Source organism: Eublepharis macularius, chromosome 1 (assembly GCF_028583425.1).
Source record: "Eublepharis macularius isolate TG4126 chromosome 1, MPM_Emac_v1.0, whole genome shotgun sequence".
In the NCBI taxonomy this organism is placed as follows: Eukaryota; Metazoa; Chordata; class Lepidosauria; order Squamata; family Eublepharidae; genus Eublepharis; species Eublepharis macularius.
In genome coordinates, this window is record NC_072790.1 from 234,509,290 (window position 1) to 234,536,589 (window position 27,300).

Consider the following 27,300-nt stretch of genomic DNA (forward strand, 5'->3'; position numbering starts at 1 on the left):
GGGTTCCATGCCAGAGTAGTGATTTGAACCTGGGCCTCTCAGATTCTAGTCTGAAACTCTTAACCACTATACCACACTGGCTTTTGTGGGGTGGCCCTGTTGAACATTAACAAGCAGCTAGGCCTGGGCTGAGGCCTGGGTAGCAAGTTTTCCAGGGGTTACTGCCAGGCCTCCAGCCAACCAGAAGGTGTCCTGGTACCAGTAATGGCCAATCCACTCCTGAAAGGAGGAACCATGGCCTGGCCATGTAGAAAGATCTGTCTTGTCTGTTCACAGCTCCAGGCTTTGGATTTAAGTATCCGCAGATGTGGGCTTGTTGAGAATCAGATATATTGATAGTTTTAGGTGGGTACCCATATTGGTCAGCAGTAGAACAGCAGGATTTGAGTCCAGACATGTCTGAAGGGAGCTCTGATTCTCGAAAGCTTACACCCTGAAAATCTGATGGATCTCTAAGGTGCCACTGGACTCAAATCCAGATATATTGATGATATAGCAAACAATAGCATGAATGTTGCATACCGATTGCAGAGTCAAGTTCTGAGGACGGCAACACAGGTTCACACCCTCACTTGGCTATATAGTAAAGAGTCTAGTAGCACGATGTATTGTCGAAGGCAGGAAAGGAAAGAAGCAAAACTTCAACAGGAAAGAAGAAACCTTAAGAATGAACCGAGCATGGTTGCCAGTTCTGAAAAACACCAGGCTAACAAAACACTCTACACCCGACAATAGTCCTGCAGAGAAGATTAGCACATCAAGTACCAATCCATATGCAAAAGAACCTCCTCAGGATACAGTGAAGCCTCCCGCCATTAGCATTCCACACCCTGGGAAACTCTTACAGGATGACTCAGCTCAACCCCACCCCTCCTGAGTAGATACAAATAACCTACATCTTTTCCACTGTGACACTGAGAGATCTCTGTCTTTTGGTGCTACACCTCTGAAGATGCCAGCCACAGCTGCTGGCGAAACGTCAGGAACTACAATGCCAAGACCACGGCAATACAGCCCGGAAAACCCACAACAACCATCAGTCTAGTAGCACCTTTAAGACTAACCAACTTTAGAGTAGCATAAGCTTTCGAGAACCACAGTTCTCTTTGTCAGATGCATCTGACAAAGAGAACTGTGTTTCTTGAAAGCTTATGCTACTATAAAGTTGGTTAGTTTAAAAGGTGCTACTGGACTCTTTACTATTTTGTGACTACAGACTAACACAGCTAACTCCTCTGGATCTATCACTTGGCTGCGAGGCTTTCTCTCGTTCTGTTGATCATGAGGCTCAAACGGTACTCTGAGCACCAATTCATAAATTACTGTAAGAGTTTTTCCTCCAAGGCCAAACTAGCCATGACTGAGGCCACAATTATAATCTCACACAAGTTTGTAGAAGGCTAAAGGCAGGGACAAAGGTGAGGGGCTGATTCAGACTGCAGCTGTGGGGTTGATGCTTGTTCTTGCACACCCCGTAGTTGCTTTTTGCCCCATGGGGGGAAAACACAGCCATTGTTATATGGGTACCTTATGGTTTTGCAGGGACAGGTGAGGCAATTGGCATCTGGAAAATGGCCCACGGGAAAAGGTGAGATTGCTTTTCAAAGCCCCAATCCAGATCAGAACCCCCTGCAGCTGCTTAGAGATATCCCACTGTTGTGTAGTGGTTGGACTAGAATCTGGGGGGGCCAATTTGAATTCCCACTCTATCATGGAAGTTTGCAGAGTGATCTTTAGCTTTCAGTCTAACCTACCTCTCAAGGTTGTTGTGAGGTTAAAATGAAGAAGAGGACAACTATGTGAGCTGTTTGGAGTCTCCATTGGGAAGAAAGGTGGGGTATAAATGAACTAAGTAAATAAATAAATTTTAGCCTTTTCAAAAATGTGGGAGATCCTAATCAACGATCTCACATCTAGTGTGGGCCTAGGATGTTTTGAGTCTACATGTAAAAATGTTCAGTGTGCAAAATCTGAAGACCCTCACCTCCCATCCAGAATATGTAGGTACTGAGGGAAGGGGACTTGGCTCCGCAGTGGATGCCTCAGGTTCAGTCCCCAACATTTCTCCTTAAAAGGTTCAGGTAACATGATTCAAAAGACCTCCACCTGAGACCCTGGACAGCTGCTGCCAGTCAGAGTAGACAATACTGACCTTGATAGACCAAGTGTCTACTCACTATAAGAGACACTTGTGTGTATGTGTATTCCTGGATTACATGGGATGAGAATGTCGGCAATCTTTTAAAAACTAGGTTTCTCACCTTTCATGTCGGAAAACGTGGGTGATGCCTAAAACAACTTTTTAAGAAATCCAGAAGTGAGACTAAGCAGGAGTCCCCCGTGGTGTGGGAGTCCAGCATCTGGACAGAGGCTGCTTAATGCAGAGTTTCCCAAGCCCGATGCTGCTTTCCACTACTTTTCTACTTTCCCAAGCCCTTTCCACTCCAACAAAGCCTCTGCTTTTCCTCACTCGCGCTAGGAGAGCGTCATTGATCGTGCCCCAGATCTGAGCCGAGTCTGGGGGGTGGAGGTGGATGCAGCCTCGGAGACTTAATTAATGCCTAGGAAAAGAGGCTGCAGCATCAGCGGACTGATTAGCGGCTGCAGATGGGCTCAGCCGTTAGCTGCCGCTGCCCTTGTTTCCCCCCCCATGGCAGCCCTTACCTAGAGACTCCAGTGCTAACTGTTTTTGCCTGCAGCCTCTGTGTGGCTATTAGGAGATACAAACTTGTGAGCTTCACCAGGGAATGTCCTGCGCTGAACGGGCTTTGATCCTTAATTAGGGTTTTGGTGGGGAGGGGGGACGAGGGGAGGAGAGGGGCAGCACAGTATGGTCGACAACTGTGCCCTGCTCGTTGCGAAAGAGGTTGCGCTCAAAGCATTCCCTGTCTACTGACAAACAGGTGCCAGGAGCCGAGCGAGCGGAATGACATGTCCGCAATGTGGGATTCACCTGGAAGCAGTGGCGGATTGGCCATTAAGGCCGCTGGGGGAAGCCCCACTGGGCCAATGGGCTAGGGGCCACACACACACGCGCGCCCATTGGAGCCACCCTGGTCCCGAACAAGGTAATATTGAGCTCATGCAGGGTGGCCCCATGCGAGACAGGCAGGAGCTACTGCAAGCTGTTGGCTCTCGGCCAAGCTACACATGACGAATGACACTTGAACGGCAAGTGGATTGAGCGGAGGGCAAGTGAACAGGGAGAAATACACTTGCTGTTCAAGTGTCATTTGTCACTTGTAGCTTGGCCCTCAGTTTCCATGATGTGGGCAGGCAGGAGCCGTCTTTTCCATCGCTCTTTTTGCCTCCCAGTCCACCCCTACCTGGAAGGTGTGTTGTATTCAGTGGACTTTCAGCTGGACTTTCTTCCATGTATTAGGGTTGTCGACTCTGGACTGAGAAATTCATGGAGATTTTGGGTGCTACCTGTAGGGAGATTTGGGGAGGGATGGCGCCTAGATTCTATGGTATATCACAAAGTTGGCTTCTCTGAAGCTGCTGTTTTCTCTAGGGGGACTGATCTCTGTTGAGGGGAGCCAGTTTGGCATAGGGATTAAGAGCGGCAGGACTCTAATCTGGAGAGCCAGATTTGATTCCCCACTCCTCCCCTTAGGTGACCTTGGGTCAGTCACAACTCTCTCAGAGCCCTCTCAGCCCCACCTACCTCACAGGGTGATTGTCCTGAGGATAATAATAACACCACTCTGAGTGGGTTTTAAGTTGTCCTGAAGGGTGGTATATAAATGGAATGTTATTATTATTATTGTCTAGAGATCAGTTGTAATTCCAGGAGAACTCCTGGCCCCACCTCGTTGTTGGAAATCCTAGTACACATTGTTAGGCCAAACCGTGTTGGAGAGGTGCATACATTCCAGCTATCCTTTTTTGCCAGTGAGAATGTTATTTTCTGGTCCTCTCTGGCAAATTGTTGTCCCTGTCCGTGCCTTTCAAGAATGTCATGTTGAAATTCTGAGTGTGAGTTGCTAACATCGCCACTGTTCAGTTCCCTCCCCAAGGTCTCTGGAAGTTACATCTCTGAGTGCATCTTGTCTGTCGCAAAACATGCATACAAATGCAGCACAGGAGGCCTACAGCCTGCCATTTCCCAAACTGCAGCTGCGGAGGTACATTTTGAACTGTGGATAACAGATTGTTGGAGAATTATAGCTGCAATCACTCATGTGTTGTTATGCACAGGACGGTTGAAATGCAACCAGAGATCAACCTTTCCGCATGGCCGTCGGTTCAAGAACAAGGCACAAATGCATTGAGAACTGCCTGTTTATTTTTTACACGCACACGCCAACAGCAGAAAGGGTGTGTAGGCATTTGGCTAATGTTGTTTGGTATATCTTTAATTGGCTCTTAAATTCACAAAATACTGCAGAACAAATGGATGATGCGAATATTAAGAGAAGCACAATGTGCAGCGTTCAGGAGAGGAGTGCTTTTGAAGAGATCCTGGGTATGAATTGGAGTGTTAGGGGCATGGTGCTATTTTCATCTGGGGAATGCTAGAGGGAAAGAGGTACCCAGGCCCTGTGGCTGTCCCAAGACTTGATTCTGCACAGTTCATGATCAGAAGAAGACCCACAACATCCCACTCCACATGGAAGGCTTCAAGGTACAGATAAAGGTAGTCCCCTGTGCAAGCACTGACTCTTTACTAACCCATGGGGGGGACGTCACATCATGACATTTTCTTGGCAGACTTCTGTTATGGGTTGGTTTGCCATTGCCTTCCCCAGTCATCTACACTTTACCCCCTGTAAAACTCATTTTACTGACCTTAGAAGGATGGAAGGCTGAGTCAACCTTGAGCCACCTACCTGAACCCGGCTTCCACCAAGATCGAACTCAGGTCGTGAGCAGAGCTTGGGCTCCAGTACTGCAGCTTACCACTCTGTGCCACTGGGGCTTCCCAAAACCAAAATCCAGTAAATTGCACGCCTGCAGCAAGAGAGGAAGTTTTTTGGGTCTGTATTACCCAAACTACACTTCCTATGGCTAGAGACTAGTAGATGTCAGTAGACTGTGCTGTGTGTGTATCTTTGGCAGCATCCACACTGTGAGGATTCTCTGTTTTGCATTTATTGCTACTAAAAATACACAGGCATTTGCCTTTGCAACAGAGCTTCCTCTTGGGAGTGTTTTGCACACTTTCCTCCATCAGCTGCCATTTTCTTTGCAGTTTCCTCCTACCATGCTACAAAACAGAAGTAATGGCAGGTAGTTCTAGGAATTGCCAGAAACACTATGGTTTTACCATAGAGTTTCCAGCTGTTCCTAGAACTACCTGCCATTATTTACAGGTTTTCCCCACCATGCTACTGGTTGGCTTTTTGATGGCTTTTAAAAAAACAACAGTTATTGCTTCATCGTTATACAAATAACTGATTCCGCCTGTCAGAGTGTCAGTTTGCTTGTCAGTTCTCAAGCCAAAGCTACGCCATGTTCTCATGTTATAATCTGTAGTTGTTTAGTTCTCTCCCTCCAGGCCCAGGTGCCGCCTATATCCATGGGAGCAAAGAATTCTTATCAACCCGTTCCGGCCGACCTTGACGTCCTCGCCTTCCCAGGCCTTCTAGACAGGACTAAGGGGGGAGGCTGGGAATGGGTGAAGTGTTGTTACTTTCATTTTATGTGTCATTCTCAACAAAGCTTTCGTTCAGCCAAGGCTTTTCTAGCCCTTGGATTATGGTCACTTGTATCCTGAGCAATGTCTTTCAATAAACCTTTTGGAATCAAGAACTTTGTGCTTCTTGCAGAAGGGGGGAGACGAACTCTAGATAACTGGGATTCCATAGTCTGACACCGCCCCCTAAAAAGCTGGCAAAAAGCCCGTTAGTGATGTGGTGGGGAAAATGGCAGCCACAAGGGGCTGACAGAAGGAAAATGGAACTGAACTGGGCAGGACCTTGGAAAATGAGCACCTTTCAATCCATATGGCATAATGCATATGGTGTGCGGATGCAACCAAAAAACCAAAAAAAACCCCAATGCCTCCAATTTTGAAGGGAAAGCAGAGAAAAATCTGTGTGGAAATGGAGAAAATCCTCTGAGTGTAGAGGTAAAGAAAAACCTCCATGTGTGGAAGCAGAGAAAAATCTAGGTGTGAGGAAACAAAGAAAAACCTTTGTGTGTGGAAACAGAGAAAAACCTCATAATCTCTGTCATCTCTGAGGTTCTGGAAACTTTACAAAAACCCGCAAAATGTTTGACCAGATCGGAGACAATAGCGGGATGCACAGGGCGAGCATATTCTGGAGGTGTCTTTGTTGTTAAGGGCCCAAACCTCCCAACACTTTTTCCTGGATTTTAGACGTTAATACTGAGAGAAGTGGAGATTTGCTAGTTTAGTTTGAGACACCCTCTTCGCGATAGCCAGCTGCCCCTCCGCTGTGCCCCCTAGCTTCATAGCCCCAGCAGCAGGCATAGAAAAGGGGACATAGCTGACCCTGATGTGATTTGAGGGGATAATTCTCAGCCCCGACAGATGGGCCTGGCGGGCGCCCCCCTTTATGTAAGGAGATCTCAGGGAAAGTGGATTATTGACCTATCCTGTTGTGCTGCCCTTGAGAGGGGATTAGAGGCTTCCATACGAGGTGGGGGGTGAAGTGGGTTGCTTTTATCAGACTGGTTTAGGACAGGCTATCATCAATGCCAGAGTCAGCAACCAGGGTGGGTGGGAATAAGGATTGGGGGGGGGGGTGCTAAGAAAAATAGAGGCAACCGATTAGGGGGATAGGGGCTGACACGATCCTCCCCGTGAACCCTCGGACATATGAAGTTGCCTTTGACTGAGTCAGGTTGTTGGTCAGTCCGTCCCAGTACTAGCATCAGCCTCCTGGACAGAAATGTGGCCAAGTAGTTAGAACAGGGGACTAAGAGGTGCCCTGGGTTGTTCAGCCTAAGGAAGTCATAGCTGAGGTTTTCTCGTGGCCTCGTTTGCCACCCTGTGGGTCAGGAACGTGAGGGGGCCAGGATCTCTTATGGGGAATGGTGTTAAGAGCTCGGATTCCTGGGTTCTTCTCCAGTTTAGTGAGTTTTGCTGGGTTAATGTGAGATGAGTAGAGTATGGAGGCAACATGTAAGACAACACAAGGAATGTATGAGATTACACACATCCTTCTGAGAGATTTTAAAATGGATGTTGTCCAGGCTGCAGGGCTGATTGCCGCATTATAGATTGGGAAAGAACCTGAACCCTGTTGGCGAGAGTTTCCGGGTCTCTCTCTCTTTTTCTGTATTTTCCTTCCATCAATAAAGTTGCCTCCTGGCAGGATCCTTGCGTCTCTAAGAGCTGTGCAGCTGCCAAAAATTCAACAGATAAAGCGTGTCCTCCCCCCACCCCCGCCAGCTGAGCCTGTTGGATGTTATGTTATATTTTCTTAAGCTATGATAAAGGAATGGGTGTGATGCTGCTGGGCAGGGTGGGGAGTAAGAAAGGGAAGAGCCACTCTCTCGTCCGCTGTGTAATTCCAGAGGCCGCCGCGTATAATATAGCTTGGCCCTCTAAAATTTCAAGCATCTGGCACTGTTTGTTCTGCAAAGCTCTCCTGCAGCACATCTGCTTTCTGAGCTGTGGCACGAGATCTTTTGGATTGTGTAAAGCTGATCTTCAGGGTAGCAGAAGAGAGGGGAGCTAGAAGGGCTGGTTTTTAAAGCATGGTGATGCATCTCCCAATTCTATGAATGGTTTCAGAGGGACCAGAATGAGGGGAGAGAGCCCTCCTGAGTCCATCAGGCCCATCACTCTGTTTTGTTCTGCACTCAGTGCCATTGCCAGGGGGAGAGGGGCTCACCCCAAAAGAGGAGGAGGGAGGGGAATAATGCTGCTCTTGTTTCTGCCCACTTGCTGCTGTGCAGTGCCCCCTAGTGCCCTTTAAGGGCACTCCAGCGTACAGCTGGCTTCAGAACGGGGTGGGGGGGAGGCAGTGGTTTTTTTCCAGAGATTTGAAAGGCACATGACAAAGCCCCCTGGTGCATGAACTCACGTCTTTGGCTCCTGCATTTTTGCGTCTCCTTTTCTGCCCTTATTTTGCCTACCCCCAGGGCTCATTTCAAGGGGGAATGTGCAGGAACGCAGTTCCGGCAGTTCCCCAAAGAGGTCACATGTCAGGTGCCCCCGCCCACCTGACTTTCGGCCAATTTGGGCCCGTTTCAGCCTGTATTGGGACCGAAACGGCCCGGATCGGGCCTCTGACAGGTGGTGGATCACTCTGCCACTCAGCAGCGGCCCGATCCTGACCATTTTGGGCCCCTTTTTGGTCATTTTCAGCCCCCTTTTGCCATTTTGGGCCTAATTTTGGCTCTGAATGGGCAGGATAGGGTCCAAAACAGCCAGGATAGGTGATGTCAGGGGGTGTGGCATATGCAAATCAGTTATGCTAATGACACACTTCTGGTGATGTCAAGGGGTGTGGCATATGCGAATGAATTGTTCTAATGAGTTATGCTAATGAGTTCCTCCAGCTCTTTTTCTGCGAAATGACCCCTACCTACCCCCATTGCTTTTATACCTCATCTGAGCCACATGCACCCCACCCCTCCTTCCTACACCAGGGCCTTGTTGCAAGATGCATAAAATAGCTGGGGCGCAGCCTCACTGAGGTCCCAGAAAAGCCTTGCAGGTCCGTTGTTCATGTTAGTGCGTTTGCTAGTTTGGCTCTGTGTACTGTCCCAATCTTTCGGCTTGGCTTTTAGTTGCAATCCGCCTTGAGTCTCAGTGAGAAAGGCAGGCTATCAATGAAGTAGTCAGAATAAATAAATGAGAAGAGTCCTGATGGATCAGACCAAATAGTCCAGCGTCCTGTTTCCTAGGGTGGCCAGAGATGTATTTCCAGCTTCATCTCGTCCTGGATGTTCCAGTTAGCTGTCATAGCCTTTTGTAGGCTTGTTTCAGAAGGGTAGCCATATTGGTCTGTACTAGAAAAGCAAGATTCGAGCCCAGTAGCACCTTAAAGACCAACACGATTTCCAGGATATAAGTTTTTGAGAATCGAGTTTGTATCTGATGAAGGGAGTTTGACTCTCAAAAGCTTATCCCCTAGAAATCTTGCTAGTTTTTAAGGTACTACGGGACTCGAATCTTGCTTTTCATAGACATGAATTAGTAGCATCTTAAAGATCAAAACGATTTCCAGGATATAAGTTTTTGCAGGGCTTTTTTTCAGCTGGAACACAGCGGAACGGAGTTCCGGAACCTCTTGAAAATGGTCACATGGCTGGTGGCCCCGCCCCCTGATCTCCAGACAGAGGGGAGTTGAGATTGCCCTCCGGCGCGGAAGGCAATCTCAACTCCCCTCTGTCTGGAGATCAGGGGGCGGGGCCACCAGCCATGTGACCATTTTCTCCAAGGGCAACCCACTGAGTTCCACCACCTCTTTTCCCAGAAAAAAAGCCCTGAGTTTTTGAGAATCAAGTTTGTATCTGATGAAGGGAGTTTGACTCTCAAAAGCTTATACCCTAGAAATCTTGCTACTTTTTAAGGTGCTACGGGACTCGAATCTTGCTTTTCATAGACCTGTTCTCCATGAATTAATTTAACCTCTTTTAAAACCCTCTAAATGGAGAAAACAATGATTGATGTATTGTGAGGGAGAAAAATGGGATAGGCAACATTAGAAGTTCTAGACACATTATTAGTAATGGTAATTCATAGACAAGTGCCTCCTGCGTCCTCCACTGGACATGCAGCTGTTATCTCCCCTTCTCGAGTGGGGATCTCGTCTTTGCACCCTTCAATCTTTGCCCTTTCCTGGATCTCATTCTCCTTGAAATATCTGTCACTTTCAGTCTCCGTCTCACAGCATCTCTGCGTGGGAGTATCGGCGCGTGGAGGGGATGGGGAACCATGCATGATGGCAAAGCTCATTCGAGTTAACAAGTTGGGTGTCGGGGCGGAAAAACAGCTGATGCAGAGACTGTGGTGGGGGTGCAGGAGCCAAGGATGCATCTGAGAACTGCCCATGTAGAGATGTCTACAAGAGGGATGGAATGAGGAGGTAGAAGGGCCGTCCCATTTACTGCACGAATGGGACATATTCCTCCAGTAATAGGAAAATCACGACTTCTGTCTCCATCCCAGCCCCATCAGGGGAGGGAGGAATTGTGTTAGAAGTTCATGGGGCCTTTTCCTTCTCAGATTGTTCTCTCGTCAAGGTGATTGTTTGCAAAGGAGAGCAGGGGAATATAGGAAGCTGCTTTAGATGGAGCGGCTTTAGGTAGCTTCTTCTTTGCAAACCCATCACTTTGAAGAGAGAGTGGTTTGAGAAGGAAGATAGACTTTTGGCCTATCTAGGATTGATTCCACATGGTGGTCAAGTTGCCGGTGTTGTTATTGTTCAATTTGTGCTTGTAACAGACGTTCCGCACAGCCCAGGGCAATCCAGGTTTCCACCTTTGTTAGCGATGGCATCTCTTTCACACCAAATGCAGATTGTGTCATGCACGTGCAGCAGTTGTCTGGCCATCCTCTGGTACAGGGGCTCTTTCTATTATTTTGGTGGTTTTTAATCTTCCCTTCCTTTTTTTGATTTCGGATTTTTCTGCAGACCTGGGGCTTTTCTCAGGTTTGCTGAAAGATCTGTCTTGTCTGTTCATGGGGCTATGTTGAGAATTAGATGTATTGATTTCCTGAGGGCTGCTGCCTGATACCCTTTAACAGGAGCTGCAAGGGATTGATCCTGGGACCTTCTGCATGACAAGCAAGTTCTCCTGGGTTTTTTTCCCCCAGTTGTACGAAAGACAGAATTTTGTCAGGCTCAGTTTCCAATGCAGCAATGATGAGGCCCAGCCTACCAAACTATCTTCTTTTACACCACTATTAACAACGAAGGAAATCTGTGCTTCTTTGGGCTGAAGGATCCTTCCTCTTTGCCATCCCCCAATCCTCCCATTCCCCTTTTTAAAAGAAGCACGAACAAACAGGCAAACCAGTCATGGTGCTTTTAGTGCAGTCCTCCAGTCAAAGTCCAGTGATTTAGGGAAGGGGTAGGCATGCCTTAGCAACTGTGCCAGAAAGTGGACATGCCAGACAATTTTGCTTGGCACGTAGGGCCGGGTCTCTGTACAAGCAACCAAAGCAAGCCTGTAAGGAGCCACTGGGGCTGGTGGCCTGGGAGAATTCAGCAGGCATGGCTAGGGTTGCCAGTCCCCTGCTGGAGGAGGGGGATCCCTGCTGCCACCCTCCACCCCTGGCCCCACTTACTTGGCCAGCGGGGGGAAAGGCTGGGGAATGCGCCTCCTGGGGCGTGCTCCTGAGCGGCGGGGCATGCTCCTGGGTGCTGCAGTGGGCAAATCTGGGCCCCAAGCAGGCTGAATTGGACCCATTTTGGGTCTAAATTGGCCCACTGTGAAACGCAGGAGCTCGCCAGGGCTCTCCTGGCAGCACTCCCAAGCTCTGCAGCTGGCCGAATCGGGCCCGTTTGGGGCTGAAACTGGCCAGCTGCAAAGCACAGGAGCACTCCAGGGCCCTAGCAACCTTAGGCATGGCTTGTACCTGTCGTCACTCACTGGGTCTGTACAGCCATCAGCTAGGGGAACCCTGAGGAGATGGGAGCACGGAAGGACCAGGGCAGTTTCCTTGTGTCTGGCCATGGATCCTGAACATGGGCCGATTCCAGACGGCCCTCGCGCGGCGTTTCGGCATGGGGAGGGCTGTCTGGAATCGGCCATGGTGCCCGCCAGCACCTTTTCTGGCACCTGCAAAGTGTTTTTAGAAAGTGTGTGTGTGGGGGGGGAGACAGGTGGGGTTTTTGTCTAGCAGGGCTTCTGATTGGCCACTGGAGATCTGATTGGCAGTGCAGGTTTTTAAAAAGTTGCTTCAGCAGCAGCTGCTACCACATCTTAGGAATATTCGCTGTTGAGTGTATGCAAGAAAATGTTTTTCAACAGTATGTTTATTTTAAAAGGCATCTTCTGCCTGAAATGTTGAATACTTACTATTAGAGTTATGCATGTCCTCAGTCCCTGAGATTGTGGTTGACTCCACCTCCTGTGGCAGCCATTATGGAGTCGGTTTCGCTCCCTGCAGCAGTCATTAATAGTTGTGACCACCACCTAGGGTTGCCAGCTCCAAGTTGGGAAATTCCTGGAGATCTTGAGGGTGAAACCTGGAGAAACCTGGAGAAAGTGGGGTTTGGGGAGGCAAAGGACCTCGGCATGGCATAATTCCACAGAGTCCACCCCCCAAAGTTGCCATTTTCTCCAGGTGAACTGATCTCTGTGGCCTGGAGACCAGTTGTAATTCCGGGAGATCTCCAGCCACTACCTGGAGGCTGGCAACCCTACCACTACCCTTTGTCAGCATTCAGAAGGTGCCCACAGGCTCAAAAAGGCTGGGACCCCTTCCCTACCCTGTTTGTCAGAGAAACAAAGATCCTACCAGGAGGCAACTTTATTGATGGAAGGAAAATACAGAGAGAGAGAGAGAGAGAGAGAGAGAGAGAGAGAGAGAGAGAGAGAGAAACCTAGGAACTCTTGACAATAGGGTTCAGATTTTTTCCCAATCTGTCAGTAGGAGAGTATGCTGAGAAAATTTCAGTTTCCTTTTCAAATCCAGAGTTTCTGAACAAATTATGTAGCATTACTGTTTTTTTCTGGGTAGAGTATTGCCCATTCAGATCTAATCCATTTGAGGTTTTTTTCATTATCACAAGTTTCGACCCCATTCTTTGCAATGAGGGCTTCCAAGTGCTTGGGGCAGCTGTTTTTGCACTTAATGGCACCAAAATCACACAGATTACAGTCCTCCCTCTAAACCTTTGACCCACCAAGTTTGAACACAGACTGCAATGGGGTTTGGTGTTTATGGACTCCAAAAAATGCTTGGGGAAGGTGTCAAGGCACGTGTTGGTTGTGTGGGTGTGTGACTGCATGCGCACTCAGTGTTCTTTTCTTGTTGGGGAAACAAGGCTCTGGGGAAGCTGTTTTTGCACTTAATGGCACCAAAATTGCACAGAACACAATCTGTTCTCTAAACCACCACCCAGGGTAGATAAAAATCAATGATTTTTTTTCTAAAAAAAATTAAATCAGATTTTTTTATTTAAATCAGATTTTTAAAATTTAAATCGGATTTTTTAAATAAAATGTTGTTTGAGGAAAAATCTATCTAAAGATAGTTTTCTATTTAAGAGGCATTATAGTCCAAAGGTTATCACCATGAAATAAAGATTAGTTTTTAATTATGTAGCATGAGGCAGTATATTCTTGCAATGTTTAAATTTTTCGGTAAATGAATTCCATTAATCCATTCACAATGTCATGCTCTTCCAGTGGTTTCTGTAAGATTATTGGTCAGTTTTTTCTATCTAGAAGATATTATCACAGATGCTTGGTTTTACAGTTCTCAAAACTGTGAATTTGTGTCGGCAGAGATCACGTGTGCCTCTTCTTCACAGCAAAAAGGTTATAAAATAAACATACACAGTTGAGGAAAAGACCTTAATCCCATTGTTCCTTTCCAAATCTTTGTACACAGAACCAACCCCTTACCTCTTAAGTGCTAAGTTTCAAAAAATTCAATGAATAGAAGATTGTAAAGAGTAGAACAGATCTGCACAAGAAGCTAAGTGTGAGGAGTCTTTATGCAGAAAAGAATGAGCCTTTATCTAGAAAACCATGATTTAAATCTAGTCGTACTGATTAGTGATTTAAATCATTATTTAAATCATGATTTAAATCGACACACAACAACAACGGGCCCCGAGGAAGGTGAGTGTCAGCGGATGCACACAATGGTGGGAAACTGGCTGGTCAAGCAGTAACAAAGCGGCGGCAGCACCCAAGCAGGAGATTGCTCCAACCAGCGCAGGACGGCAACATTAAAAAAATTCCTGCTTTATATTCACTTTTTTCTTTTTCTAACTGATGGTAATGCCAATAAATTATTACCTTTGTGTCCTGCTGTTGCTGCTGTGCTTACTTCTGCTTTGCACTTTCAGTCCCACGATGAGGGGCAAAACGGGGTGTTCCTGCATTAATCTCTGCCAATCTCCATCACCCAAGTGCAGGCAGAAAGGCAGCATGGTTGTCGGAATCCCTGCCTCCCCTCCACTTAAGCAAACCTATGTTTTCCCCATTAAGTTTTCCTTTTGCTGTGGGCCAGCAGGATAGTTTTTGAAAGGGCGGAGTAGGACAGTAGCTCACAGGGGGCTTAGCTTAGGCTTGATGTAAAGAATTTGCTTTTAAATAATGTTTTGGCAAATGCTGGATGGGAGGAAGATTGCAGTCGGATGGAAACCTGAAGAGAAAAGTAGATTATATGTTGTGTGGGTTGGAACTTAGAAGAAGCTGAGGTTTCATTGGTTTCAATGGGGGACACGTTTGCCTCAGAAAAAGAGACACTATCCTAAACAGGTCTACTCAGATGTAAGTCCCATGTTACTCAATCGTGCTTACTCCCAGGGAAGTGTCTTTAGGATCGCAACCTATGATTGAAGTCTTCCATGGCTTTTATCAAGTTCAGTTGATAAACCATTTGCTCCTTGTCCCATGGCACTTTTCTTCACAGTGACCGACCATCCAAGTGCCCTAATGGGGTTGGGGGAGAGAGACCAGTGCCCAGGTGGCACTCCAAACCACCCCCCCAAAACCCAAGATGCCCATTCCCTCTTCCCTCCAACAGAGTTTAAAAATGTTTCCAAAGCCAATAGATAGAGAGAGGTCTCCCCTTACAAGGACACAGTTGGCAGTGAGGCAGTGCCATTACTCAGATAGCGCCAGGGGGGAAATGCAGTCATGCACATTGCGCACATTCCCTTTTCTTGCCAACGGAGTTAGGGGCTCTCTCCTCTTGGGATCCAATTGGTGAATGTTGTTAAGGAAAACAAGAGGCTGCCGTGCCAGCCAAGTGCCTATCTGCTTGCTGCTGTGCCGCCACGCGCTGAGAACCAAAATGAAACACACACACTTTTTGGTGGGAGGGTGTCATTATAACTTAGTTTCCCAGATCTGGTTCTCCATTCTGGACACTGCTTTAACTAAACAAAACAGTGAATTCTGAGTGTATGTCCAGCTAATTTGTTTTGTTTGCAAACCCCCTACTTGCCAACCTTTGGTCTAGGGAAAGAGGAGTCTAAGGAGCCCTAGAATGCTATGGGCTAAGCTCAGTCCTCAGTGAAGTCTCCCTGCATCCACTTGGCAAAAGATGTACACATTCTTCATGCAGGACGGTGTGCAGAGACAGCAAATGCAATTTTCTCCTTTGAAGCTGGGTCAAAAAATTCTGGCACCTCAAGCTGAGTGCCTGTAAGTATAGGCGGAGTGCCTTGTGCTTGAGCAATGTTAAAAGGTCTAAGGGCAAAGTGCCTCTGAGCTTGGCCTTTCCTTTCTGATTGGAAACAGCTTTGAAATCCAGTGTGCAGTGTGCAGTGTGCATTATCTGATGGCTCCTAACTATATTTTGAAAGAGCATCTTTTAAAAAGTAGGAAAATAAGAACTGGTGTGTACATCTTCCCATCCTAGCAAATAGCCCCAAAGGATGAATATAGCCAGTGAAATGTGTTGTTGTTGTTATGTGCTGTCAAGTTGCTTCAAACCTATGGCGACCCTATGAATGAAAGACCTCCAAAACGTCCTGTCATTGACAGACTTGCTCAGCTCCTGCAAACTAGAGGACGTGGCTTTTTTTATTGAGTCCAGCCATCTCATTTTAGATCTTCCTATTTTCCTACTGCCTTCTACTTTTCCTAGCATTATTGTATTATCTAGAGAATCTTGTCTTTTCATGATGTGACCAAAGAACCTCAATTTTGTCATTTTAGCTTCTAGGGAGAAATCAGGCTTGATTTGATCTAGTACCCACTTATTTGTCTTTTTGGCCGTCCACGGTATCTGCAAAACTACCCTTCAGCACCAGTGAAATACCAACCAGTTATTGGTGGTCTTGCTTGGAAGTGACTTGTGTAAAAGGTCCTGCAAATGGACTCTCCCTTTTAACTCCAGAGTCGGGCAGGCAATAGGGACGGGGGTTATGGGATGTTCAGGGCGAGGTCGGGTATGGGTGTCTGTTGTCTCGATTCCCCATGTTGTAGATCTCAGGCTCTGGGTCTGTCAAACAGAGACAAAAAAGTTCAGAAGACGGGCAGTCAGAATAGAAGGCGGGGGAGAGGCCGCTAACCTTGGGTGCAATCGCTTTCCTGGTGAGCAGAGCTGACAGGCGCCTCCCCGGAGGCTCCCTGCTTCCTACGCTGCCAGAAATAGCCCAGACACAAATGACACCCCACCCCACCACTCCGCCTTCCTCCTCCCCCATTGTTGGGACAATTTGCCTTCAGTGTGTCCTTGTCTCCTCTCACCCAACTAATTCCTGGGTCACAATACTTCTGCCTCTTGACCTCAACTTCTCTCCCCCCTCCCTGGGTTATTATTTGGCCTAAATAGGGGTCTTTGCTCTGTGGGCAGACCTGTATCCACTTCTCTCTGGCTGGGAAAATACCGGCTCACTTGCTTTGCTACAGGATCTAGTATCTCTGCTAGAATATTCTGAATTTTGATGTTATTGAGGGGAGGAAGAAGGTCCTCAGAAACTCCATTTGCATAACAGACAACCTCAAAAACATACCAGCGATGCTTCTCCTTAAACTCCCCCTACACTGACTTTCTGTCATTCAGCTTTTATGCCATATTTTCTTCAAGGAGCTGCACTTACTTACTTTTATTGAGTCATATTCTACCTTTCTCATGGAGACTCACATGATTCCCCCCTTCCTTCATTTGATCCTTCCAACGACCATCTATGAGATAGGTTGGGCTGCAAGAGAGCGTTGTGGCTGAGTGGGATTTGAACCCAGCACTCTTCAGTCCTAGCACACTAAGCACTATTCCCCATACCGGCTTTCTTCTTAGAGCAGGTGTGCAGGCTCCTCCTCCTTGTCTTCAAAGACCTCCAAGGTCGTGCCCCCTCCTCTTTCAGATCCTGATCTCCTCTCCCCTGCCTTGTACTATAGCCCATAACCTTCACTCCTCTAGCTGTGCCATTCTCCGCTGTCCTGCTCCCTCAACCAACTCTTCCTGTTCTCTCTCATTGACTCTTATCCCTGCATCTGCCTCCGAGAGTATCTGTATGAAGTCCCTTCACACACTTCCTGTAGATCCCTCCTCAAAACCCACTTTCTTGTGACTCCTTTAGCCCATCCCTTTAGTCCCTTTTCTCTATGGAAATGCTTGTCACGGAAACAGAGGAGCAACCCTTCCGTAGCATTCGACCCTGATTAGGAAATAAGGACTTCGTATAATGTATTTTGGGAACATACCTCACAAACTAGGGTGTTTTCAGAAAGTCCCCAAGAGTCCAGGAATATTTAGGGCTGTCATCCAATTAAAGAAGCATCTCAGTGAATTAATCTTAACAATATCCGTTTTGTGATTGATTAACAAATTGATTAGGTAAAGGTAAAGGTAGTCCCCTGTGCAAGCACCGAGTCATTACTGACCCATGGGGGGCATCACATCACGACTTTTTTGGCAGACTTTTTGTTATGGGGTGGTTTGCCATTGCCTTCCCCGGTCATCTACACTTTACCCCCAGGAAACTGGGTACTCATTTTACCTACCTCGGAGGGTTGGAAGGCTGAGTCAACCTTGAGCCGCCTGTTTGAATCCAGCTTCCGCCAGGATCAAAGGTTGTGAGCAGAGCTTGGGCTGCAGTACTGCCGCTTACCACTCTGTGCCACGGGGCTCTTAACAAATTGATTAAATGTACATATATCTGCATATGACTAAAACTATACTTCTGAAAAAGAATACTTTGCTTTTAGATTTTGCAAGCTCATGTTGCAGCAGAGGTAGAAGAGGTATTCTGTTGTACATGAAAGAAGCAGGAATGCCTCTTCTTAAATAATGGCCACACACATCAACAGCAGGCAGCACCATGTTAGAAGAGGCATTCTGTCATGCATGGTAAAGCTGTGGGAATGCATCTTCTAAGATGGCATCTGCCAACCCAATTTTTTTGTAAATGCCTACATTAAAAATAATTAACATTTAAAAAAAAATCTACTGCCCAATTAATTCAAGATAGTTGATCAAAGTGTTTTAATATAACTGATTAGTCAACTAAATACTGCAGCCATTGAAATAATAAACTGGTGAGAGGCATTTCAAGAACAAAAATGGACGAGTAGCAGATTCAAACTTTGGAGAGTCTGTGTAACGTAGTAGCTAAGGGTGTCAGTGGATGCGAAGGAGAACCTTCATTCAAATTCCACAAACTCATTAGGAGTCCTCAGAGAAGGCACTGCCTGCTGCCCGCTCGGATTGTCACGCCCACTGTTCACCCGTGCCCACAACCTTCATTATCCTCTGGCTACATTTTCTGTTTACTTCAGTCAATAGACATTTTTTTTCCTTTGGCTGCTTTCTCTCACTTGTGCGCACACAAACCCCAAACTAGGTTAACGAGGCCTGCTTAGTATGGCCAAAAAATTACCCCTTGCCTTTGCAATTCTATCGACTCCTCTCGGAGTACGGCAGATAAAATATTGTTTTATGGATTAGGAGATGGACTGAGAATGAGGTAATAATGGACCTTCTTGATCAATGCCTCTCCCTAATGGACTTCGGAGTGGACAGCAAATCACCCATCCCGTGCTGTCCCTGGAGCTCTAGGCCACGCTCCCCTTCTTTTCATGCCCCCCAACCATATGAACCTAAAAGCCGCCTTTCTGGGTCAGACCAAAGGTCCATTCCCCCCTCCCATTCTGTCGCCAGCAGCTGCTAGGCTGAGGCCTCTGTGGAAAGCCACAAGGAGGGCATGAAGTTGATAGTCACTCCCGTCCTATTGTTTGTCTTCAGCATCTGCTAAGGGCCAAACTAGATGCGGCAGCGTCCTCGTGGCTGCCCCAAGGATGCTACCACCATTTAAAAGTCATTTTAAAATGCCACAAGGGAAGTGACATCACACCTTTTCAAGTGCTGAAACAGCCATGGAGTAGGGTTGTCACTTTTTCAACACTTGATAAGGTGTGTGAGTCGTTGGTGGGGGGAATGGGACAAGAGTGCCTCAGTCTGCTGTGCTGTGGGCCTAGGGATCCCATTCCCCCAATGAATGGGATCCCTAGGTGGAGGATCCCCCGCTCCCACCTTTTGCCCCCTGTCACCACTTACCTGGCTGGTGGGGGGAACGAGCCTCCCAGGTGCATTCTCAGGGCTGGCGTGATGACAGCACTGACGTCCTTGCGCTGCTCCGTGAGCTGTCCCGCATTTTGCCCAAATCGGCCCTCAGCGAATTGACGTCACTTCCTGGAAATGAGGTCATCACGCCAGCACGGGACCAAGCACCAGAAAGGTAAGAGCTGGGTCTCTCCCTCCTGCTGGGAGGGTAAGGAGACCTGGCAGCCCTATGCAGACCCAACCAAGACTGTTCACTCAACAGTATTTTTAAGTGGCAAGAGCGACCTTGTGGTAGTTACAAGGACATTGCCATGTCCAGTTTGGCCCTCAGAGATACACTGCCTTTGGACATAGAGGTTCCATTTAAGCTGTAGTTCCATTAGAACTATCCTACATGAGTTTTTTTCTTTAAAAAAAAAACCCCTGAGCTAGTCTGTTTCCAGATCTTGTGGCAGTGAGTTCCATAAGTCAACTGTGTAAAGAAGTGCTTCCCTTCCCCCCTGTCCGGAACCTATTACAAATTGTTTTCAACCTGTCCACTAGTATACCTCTTACTCTCCATTGCATCAATGCTGTTCATTTAATAAACTTTTATCCTGGTTTATCCAGATACCTGAAGAAGGGAGAGTCGACTCTCAAAAGCTTATACCCTGAAAATCTTGTTGGTCTCTAAGGTGCCACGGGACTCAAATCCTGCTGTTCTACTGCAGACCAACACGGCTACCTACCTGAAAATATGCAGCCTGATGCATGTTTACTCAGAAGGAAATCCAACTGAGTTCATGCCGGTTTGCTCTGTATTGACTGTCCATAAGATTCCAGCCCAGGCTAGAATTAATGGTGTATGAATGAATAGTGCATGAAGAGAGAGAAGGGTTGAGGGAGGAGGGGAGGCAGTCCCACACTTGCCCAGAGCTCGGTGCCAGAGGTGATGATCGCCTCATCTCAGAAAAGGTATTGTGAAGAGTACAGAAAGGGCATTCAATTTGAGGGGTTGGAGCATGTTTCCTACAAGGAAAGGCTAAAACATTTAGGACTTTTTCATTTATAAGAAAGACAGCTTAAGGGGGAAGCCATAAGAGAATTCAATAAATCACAAAGAGTTTTTTTCTCCTCCCTCTTCCTTAACACTAGAGGTCACCCAACATGGAGGACAGACGTGAGGAGGTACTTCTGATCACCATACATAATTAATTTCTGGAATTCACTGTCACAGCAGCTTAGGGCCAAGCTACAAGTGACAAATGACACTTGAATGGCAAGTGAACAGACTCACGTGTATTCCTCCCTGTTCACTTGCGATCACGTAGTGATCGAGTGGAGTGCAAGTGGAGCGCAAGTGAACAGGGAGAAATACACGGGAGTCTGTTCACTTGCCATTCAAGTGTCATTCGTCACTTGTAGCTTGGCCCTTAGATGGCTTTAAAAGGGGAGTTGACTGGTCCAAGGAGGTCAATCTGTGGCTATTAACCATGATGGCTACACAGAACCTGCATATGCAGAGGCAGTGTGTTTCTGAAGCCTAGTTGCTGAAGGGTAACTCTAGGGCCGCTTGTGGGCTTCTGGAAGCATCTGTTTGGCTTCCATGGGAAAAAGGGAGGCCAGACTAGATAGACCTTTGGCCTGATACAGCACAGCGATTTTTAAGTAATCTGTTCAAAATGCCAGCGCTCCGTCCTGGAACAGATGAAGCCAAATACGTTTCCCCACAGTCTATTATATCAGCTATGAGCATCATAAATATTTGCAAGTGCACCTCTGCTTGCCTCGCTGACCATGTGGTTTTGGTTCCTTCCACAGTGGACGGCTGCATTCATCGTGCTGCGGGGCATTTGCTCAAAGAGGAATGCCGGACCCTAAACGGATGCGAGACCGGCAAAGCCAAAATCAGCTGCGGGTACCGTCTCCCAGCCAAGAGTAAGTCACTGCTAGCTGCCGAGCAGGTTGTGAAGCGTCATCAGCTTTGCGTTGTGGGAGAGGGCTTGTGTGCTTTTAACACCTGCATAGTTGGCAGAAATTCATGGCGTTTCCACACTTAGAATTTCAAATCCCTGGCCATTTAGATGTTTCTCTGGGCAAGTCTCTGTCAATCTCATATTCTAAAGTCTTGGACACACACTCACACACACACACACACAAAGCTGCCTTCTGCTGAGAACTAAGCTACAAGAGACAAGTTATACAAGGACGCGCATGTGAAGGGAGTTGCAATGTTAGCCGGGAAGCTGAATTTTAAAAGAGATCGGAAGACTTTGTCAATTTCCCCTCTCTATAGAGCCAAAGATCCTGCTCAGAAGGTTTGCTAATTTCCTGTTTGCCTCCAGAAAGCTCTGTCAGTTTTACCTCCCCTTCTAAGAGGAGAAGAGGAAATAAACCCTCCAGGGTAGGATCTTTGCTGGCTCTGTAGAGAGGGGAAATTGACAAAACCTTCCGATCTGACTTTAAAAACTCGGCTTCCCGGCTAACATTGCAACTCCCTTCACGTGAGCGTCCTTGTGTAATTCGTCTCTTATAGTTTAGCTCTCAGTCAGACATTTGGTCTATCAAGGTCAGGATTGTTTGCTCTGACTAGCAGTGACTCTCCGGTAAGAGGTCTTCCACACCACCAACTATCATCCTTTTAATCTGCCTCTGAGCCCCCTCTGAGAAGAGAGGGGTCATCTCTTCCCCTTCCTCTGAGCAGCATATATGGTCCTTCCTCTTCCACGTTATCCTCGCAACAACCCTGTGAGGTGGGTTTGGCTGAGAGAGCCAGACTGGCGCAGTTAGCTTCATAAGGCAGTGGAGATTGGAAGGCGGGACTCCCCAAGATCCTCGTGAAACACTCTAACCAGTACACAGGCTGTCTGCAACAACTCCCACACAAGGATGGGGTGATAGTAAAATGCCTTATTGGGCTCTTCCAAATTTTAAAAAAATGCTGTGTTATGCCTAACTTTTCCCAGCCTGGATGAAATTGCTTGCCATATGCCCTCTCCCCAACATCTGATAAAGGGGTATTCCTTACCCAGCAGTTGTTGTTTAATCCTCGCTGTTGAAAGGAAAGTTGTAACGCGGATCCCTTCCCCCCCCCCCCGCCTTCTGCTCTTTCTTTCCCTCCCGTGTGCCTTTCCCGGCCGCCCCCTCCAATATACGCTTGTCTGATTGAGAGGGAGCAGGGTGGGTTAATGAAAGCTGCCTGGGAGATGCCAGCCTGAGCCTCCCTGATTCGGACTGAGAATTCAGCCGTGCAGAATGCATTTAGAACCATAATGTGTGAAAGTGACACTTAGCGGAATGGAACGATGCGGCGGTGGGGAGTCGAGGGCAACTCGTCCTCCTTGACCAGGGAAGTGAGCACCCCAGATTTTTAGGGATGCCCCATTTTTCAGGGGTGAGCAATTGGACTGACAGCCCCAGACACGTTCGGGGGCCACATGCATTCCACAATGCCAGATGAGAGAGAGGCTTCAGGTGGAGCAAAGAATTCAGCATCCTGCCTTTATTTTTTTTACCCTTTAAAAGCAAACATCTAGCCCGACAAAGGGAGATTTGAACCTGGACACGGAAAGGCCTGTTTAAAGCCATGGAGAAGAGATGAGCCTGTTAGATTTCGCACGTGCCACTTGAAGTGCTTATTTTGAATGTCTCTCCCAGTTCTGGCGCACAATTGCAATAAGTAGATAACAAAGCAGAGATGTGCTAGTGAAAGGATGGCAATGCAAGAAGATGGACTTTACAATCGCATTTTGAACCTTCTTATATTTCTTTCCTGTTTCATCTGTGAACAAACATGTTTTGTTTGAATGTTTTAAGTCCTCCATCCCTCCCCTCTATTTTTAAATAATTGCATGCATGTTGGAATAGCCTTTTTCACATTTTAACTTCTCCTCCACAGAAGAGAGAGAGAGAGAGAGAGAGTATATGCGCGTGCACGTGTGTGTGTGTGTGTGTGAGAGAGAGAGAGAGAGAGAGAGAGAGAGAGAGAAAGAGAGAGAGAGATTTCCTTCGCCACCACCTTTGCAGCCCTGTTAAAACTCTGGGAAGTATCTCACAGATCCATTCAGCTCACGGCAGCTCTTCCCTCTGGCTTATGGGGTCTGTGTACTAGATGGAAGACCTTTGGTTGTTTTTAAAGGTAAACTTTAAAAAAAACCTGTCCTTATTTGTAGGCAGCACAGACAGCTTGCCCGAAAGAGCCGCTGCAAATCTATCCCCTCCCCACCAAGATGGGTAGCCGTGTTAGTCTGCCTGTAGCAGTAGAAAAGAGCAAGAGTCCAGTAGCACCTCTAAGACTAACAAAATTTGTGGTAGAACTGCTACAGGCAGACTAATACGACTACCCACCTTGATCTATCTCCATGGAAGGCACCACATTTAGCCGTACAGAATGGAAATCCATCAACCCTGTGAAAAAGGTATCTGAAGAAGTGAGCTGTGACTCACGAAAGCCCATACCCTACCACAGATTTTGTTAGTCTTATAGATGCTACTGGATTCTTGCTCTTTTCTACCCCTCCCCACCAATAAGTTTTTCTAGGGTTCCATTCCATCTGATTTCACCCCAATCTCTACTTCCTGCTGTCTCAAAGAATTGTGAGAGGTGGGAAGAAGTTCCCCCCATCCCCTCCCTCCCTCCCCTTTAAAAATGTGCAGGTGGCTTCCTCATTGCTCAAAACCAGCCCTTCTTAATTAAAAACTGAAGTGAAAGTGGCAGTGGCGTATCAATCAGAGGCCCCTAAATACAGCTCTTAGCTCATCTCTGGCTAAGTGAGCAAAGCGAGAACGGCTTAGTGTGTTGGAGTAACAGCAGATGAACAGATAGAGATGGATGACGGACAGACAGAAGGGGGACTGGATTTGCTTTATGTGCGCTCGGTTTCAACATCGATAAAAGGCTGTTCTGACCTATGCAGCAACTCCTTTTTGTGCAGGGCCTCTGCTTTCCTTGTTTGTCTCTTCTCTGCTGGGCATGATTACTTGACTAAGTTGACAGCTCTTACAGGGTAGGGGCTAAAGGTCCAACCAGACCAAATACTAGGGGCTCTGTCTTTTCGAGCTCTGGAGCGTTTTCTTCTTTGTCAACAGCGGCTGGGCAGAGATGTGATTCCGATCGGGGCTGCAGCAATAGGGGAGGGAGATTGCCCTCCTCCCTCCAGCTTCCTGTTATTTTCCCGCCCTGAAATGACTTCACAAGAGCTGCTCTTTAGGACAAAGATGTGGGTGACCTACAAAGTAGCTGGGAATTTCCCCATTTAAATATCATCCCAGTCATAAGTCAGATAGGAAACCTCAGGACAAACCTCTGTAGCCTTGAACACAATGAACACGTGAAGCTTTTTCCTTCTGAGGGCCAAGCTACAAGTGACAAATGACACAGGTTGGACACTTGTCAGCTTCCCTCAAGTTTTGATGGGAAATGTAGGCATCCTAGTCTTGCAGCTTCGCTCTCTGACTGCTGTCCAATGGACTTTTCAACTGTCACTTGTCCAACATTCCGCCAAGCTGCCTACATTTCCCATCAAAACTTGAGGGAAGCTGACAAGTGTCCAACCTGTGTCATTCATCACTTGTAGTTTGGCCCTGAGTCAGACATTTTGTCTATCAAGGTCAGCATCGGCTTCTTTGACTGGCAGCTGCTCTCCTGCATCTTTCACATCACCTTCTGCCAGATGCTTTAACTGGAGATGCCGCGGCGTGAACTTGAGACCATCCTCATGCAAAGAAGATGCTCAGCCACTGAGCCACGGCCCCTCTCCTGCCTTAGGCTCTGCACCTGCTAGACAGGGGATAATAATAGTGGCCTACCTTACATGGCTCTTGTAAAGATTACAGAGATCAGTGGGTAGGAATTGCAACACTACAGAAAAGCCATTTTTCTTTACTGTCCTAGCTTACTGCAGTCTTGATAATACATTTACAAAAGTTATGAGCGGCTCTCAGAATTTTTGTTCAGCAGCCAGCTATACATATCCACGTGCTAGTCAATTACGCTACATAGATGCAGGGCTTTTTTTCTGGGGAAAGAGGTGGTGGAACTCAGTGGGTTGCCCTCGGAGAAAATGGTCACATGGCTGGTGGCCCCGCCCCCTGATCTCCAGACAGAGGGGAGTTAAGATTGCCCTCCATGACGCGCTCGGCGCAGAGGGCAATCTAAACTCCCCTCTGTCTGGAGATCAGGGGGCGGGGCCACCAGCCATGTGACCATTTTGAAGAGGTTCCGGAACTCTGTTCCACCACGTTCCAGCTGAAAAAAAGCCCTGTATAGATGGCTTATAATAAAAAAGGAAAGGGAAAAGAGCCACGTTCTCTTGGGTGCATACAGAATGTTGTTGTGCAGCCAAGCTCACCCTAGGCCTTTAAGTCAAACGTACAATCTTGAAGTGCAAGAGAAACTGAGAAACAGCACAGATTGGTTAGTACCTGGCACATCATGAAACCAATGGTGAACTGTATAAACATGAGGGCGGTGGTTTAAAAGATAGTGTGCCTGAAGTGTGGGGGCAAAGAAAAGATCAGCCTTGGATTATGAGGCTGTGCTGTTTGAGGAGCATAGTTGGAGGGAAGGGAAGGTCACCGTGCACCATAGCCACTCTTGTTTGTACCCCTGGCTGCGCACCCTGATTAATGAAAACTCTTTTCCCGATAACCTAGAGCAGATTCTTAGTCCTGGGCGACTGGGTAACAGGATATTCATAAATCTGATTTATTCTGCTGTTACCTGAATGTTTCATTTTATTGAGGGCTTGTTTTGTTTAGCTTTTCTTGACCAAACACTGGAAAGGCAAGTCGTACCTTTGATATATCACTATTTATCCACTGCCTTTACGAACACCCTGTGAGGTAGGCTGGTATTAATATCGCCATATCACAGATGCAGGAAACTGAAAAGTGAGAGACGGTGGTTTGGCTTGAGGCCGTTTGTTTTGTTGGTGACAGATGGAAGCTGTGTACTTTCCTGGCTTACAGCTCGGCGTCCTTCTCCGCTGTGACAACTGAGCCTAGTGCAATCAGGGCATTGTTCCCTCCAACAGCAAAACTGATAGTCTGTTGGGAAGCAAAACCACAGACAGGAAAAGTTCTGGCTTATTCAGGGAGATTCCAGAAATAGGCAGAAAAATACTACTTTTTACATTTAAAAAAAAGAAAAAGACAAAAGGCTCGATGAAGACTGAGTATGCTGTGAGAGGCAGGAAATGGAGAGGGCAGACAACTGTCAGTAAAAGGCAGCCAGTGTGTCATGGTGGTTAGAATGTTGGACTGGGATCTGGAAGACCCAGGTTCGAATCCACACTCTGCCACGGAAGCTCACTGGGCAACTTTGTGGCCAGTCACTCTTTCAAACCTACTTGATGTCAGCCACTTTGAGTCCTCCACAGGGATAAAAATGGGATATAAATGAATAACTAAATGAAGAAGGGTGGGGGGAGGAAAGCGACAAGAGGGGCAATTGGCCTGCTCAAGATCCCAAGAGATTATGTATCCTCCTGGGGGGAAGATCTGGGTTGAAGGGAACTGTCTTGATCCTTTAAGGACCCTGCCCAGTGATGTTCCATGGCCCCACACTAATAAGTTTAGGGAAAGCAAAGCAGATATACGTACACATGAAGCTAACCATTGGTCCATCATGGTCAGTATTGTCTACTCAGACTGGCAGCAGCTCTACAAGGTCTTAGGCAAAGACCTGCTACCTAGTCCTTTCAACTGGAGATGCTGGGGATTGAACCTGGGACCTTTTGTGTGCAAAGCAGATGCCCTGCCACTGAGCCACGGGCCCCTCCCAATGTTACTCTGATGATATATGCTTTGCTGCCTTTCTAGATGTGATGCTTCTAAGATGCGATACTCACAGGCTTCCTCGGGAGGTGGTGGGCTCTCCTTTGGAGGTTTTTAAGCAGAGGCTAGATGGCCATCTGACAGCAATGCTGATTCAGTGAACCTGGGCAGATCACGAGAGGGAGGGCAGGAAGGGTTACATCAGTGCTTAGTTCTTGTGGCCCTTCTTATATGCCCAGGGTAAGGCCGAGCGCCACCTTGGAGTCAGGAAGCAATTTTCCCCAGGCCAATTTGGCTGTGGCTCCTGGGTGCTTTGCCATCTTCTGGCCATGGAACAGGGCTCACTAGGGGGTGGGGGGTGAGATAGTTGTGAATTTCCTGCAATGTGCAGGGGGTTGGACTAGATGACTCTAGAGTACCTT

At 47.3% G+C, this 27,300-nt stretch overlaps 1 protein-coding gene across 3 annotated transcripts in view; it reads left to right on the plus strand.

Annotated features, from left to right (window-relative positions):
- The window catches only part of MACROD1 (mono-ADP ribosylhydrolase 1), a 384,893-nt gene that overhangs the window by 314,379 nt on the left and 43,214 nt on the right, over positions 1-27,300 (plus strand). For all 3 annotated transcript variants that reach the window (XM_054993301.1, XM_054993318.1, XM_054993310.1), the window contains one exon: positions 20,924-21,040. In XM_054993301.1, coding sequence (XP_054849276.1) covers positions 20,924-21,040 — 117 coding nt within the window. The remainder of the gene's footprint in view (positions 1-20,923; positions 21,041-27,300) is intronic.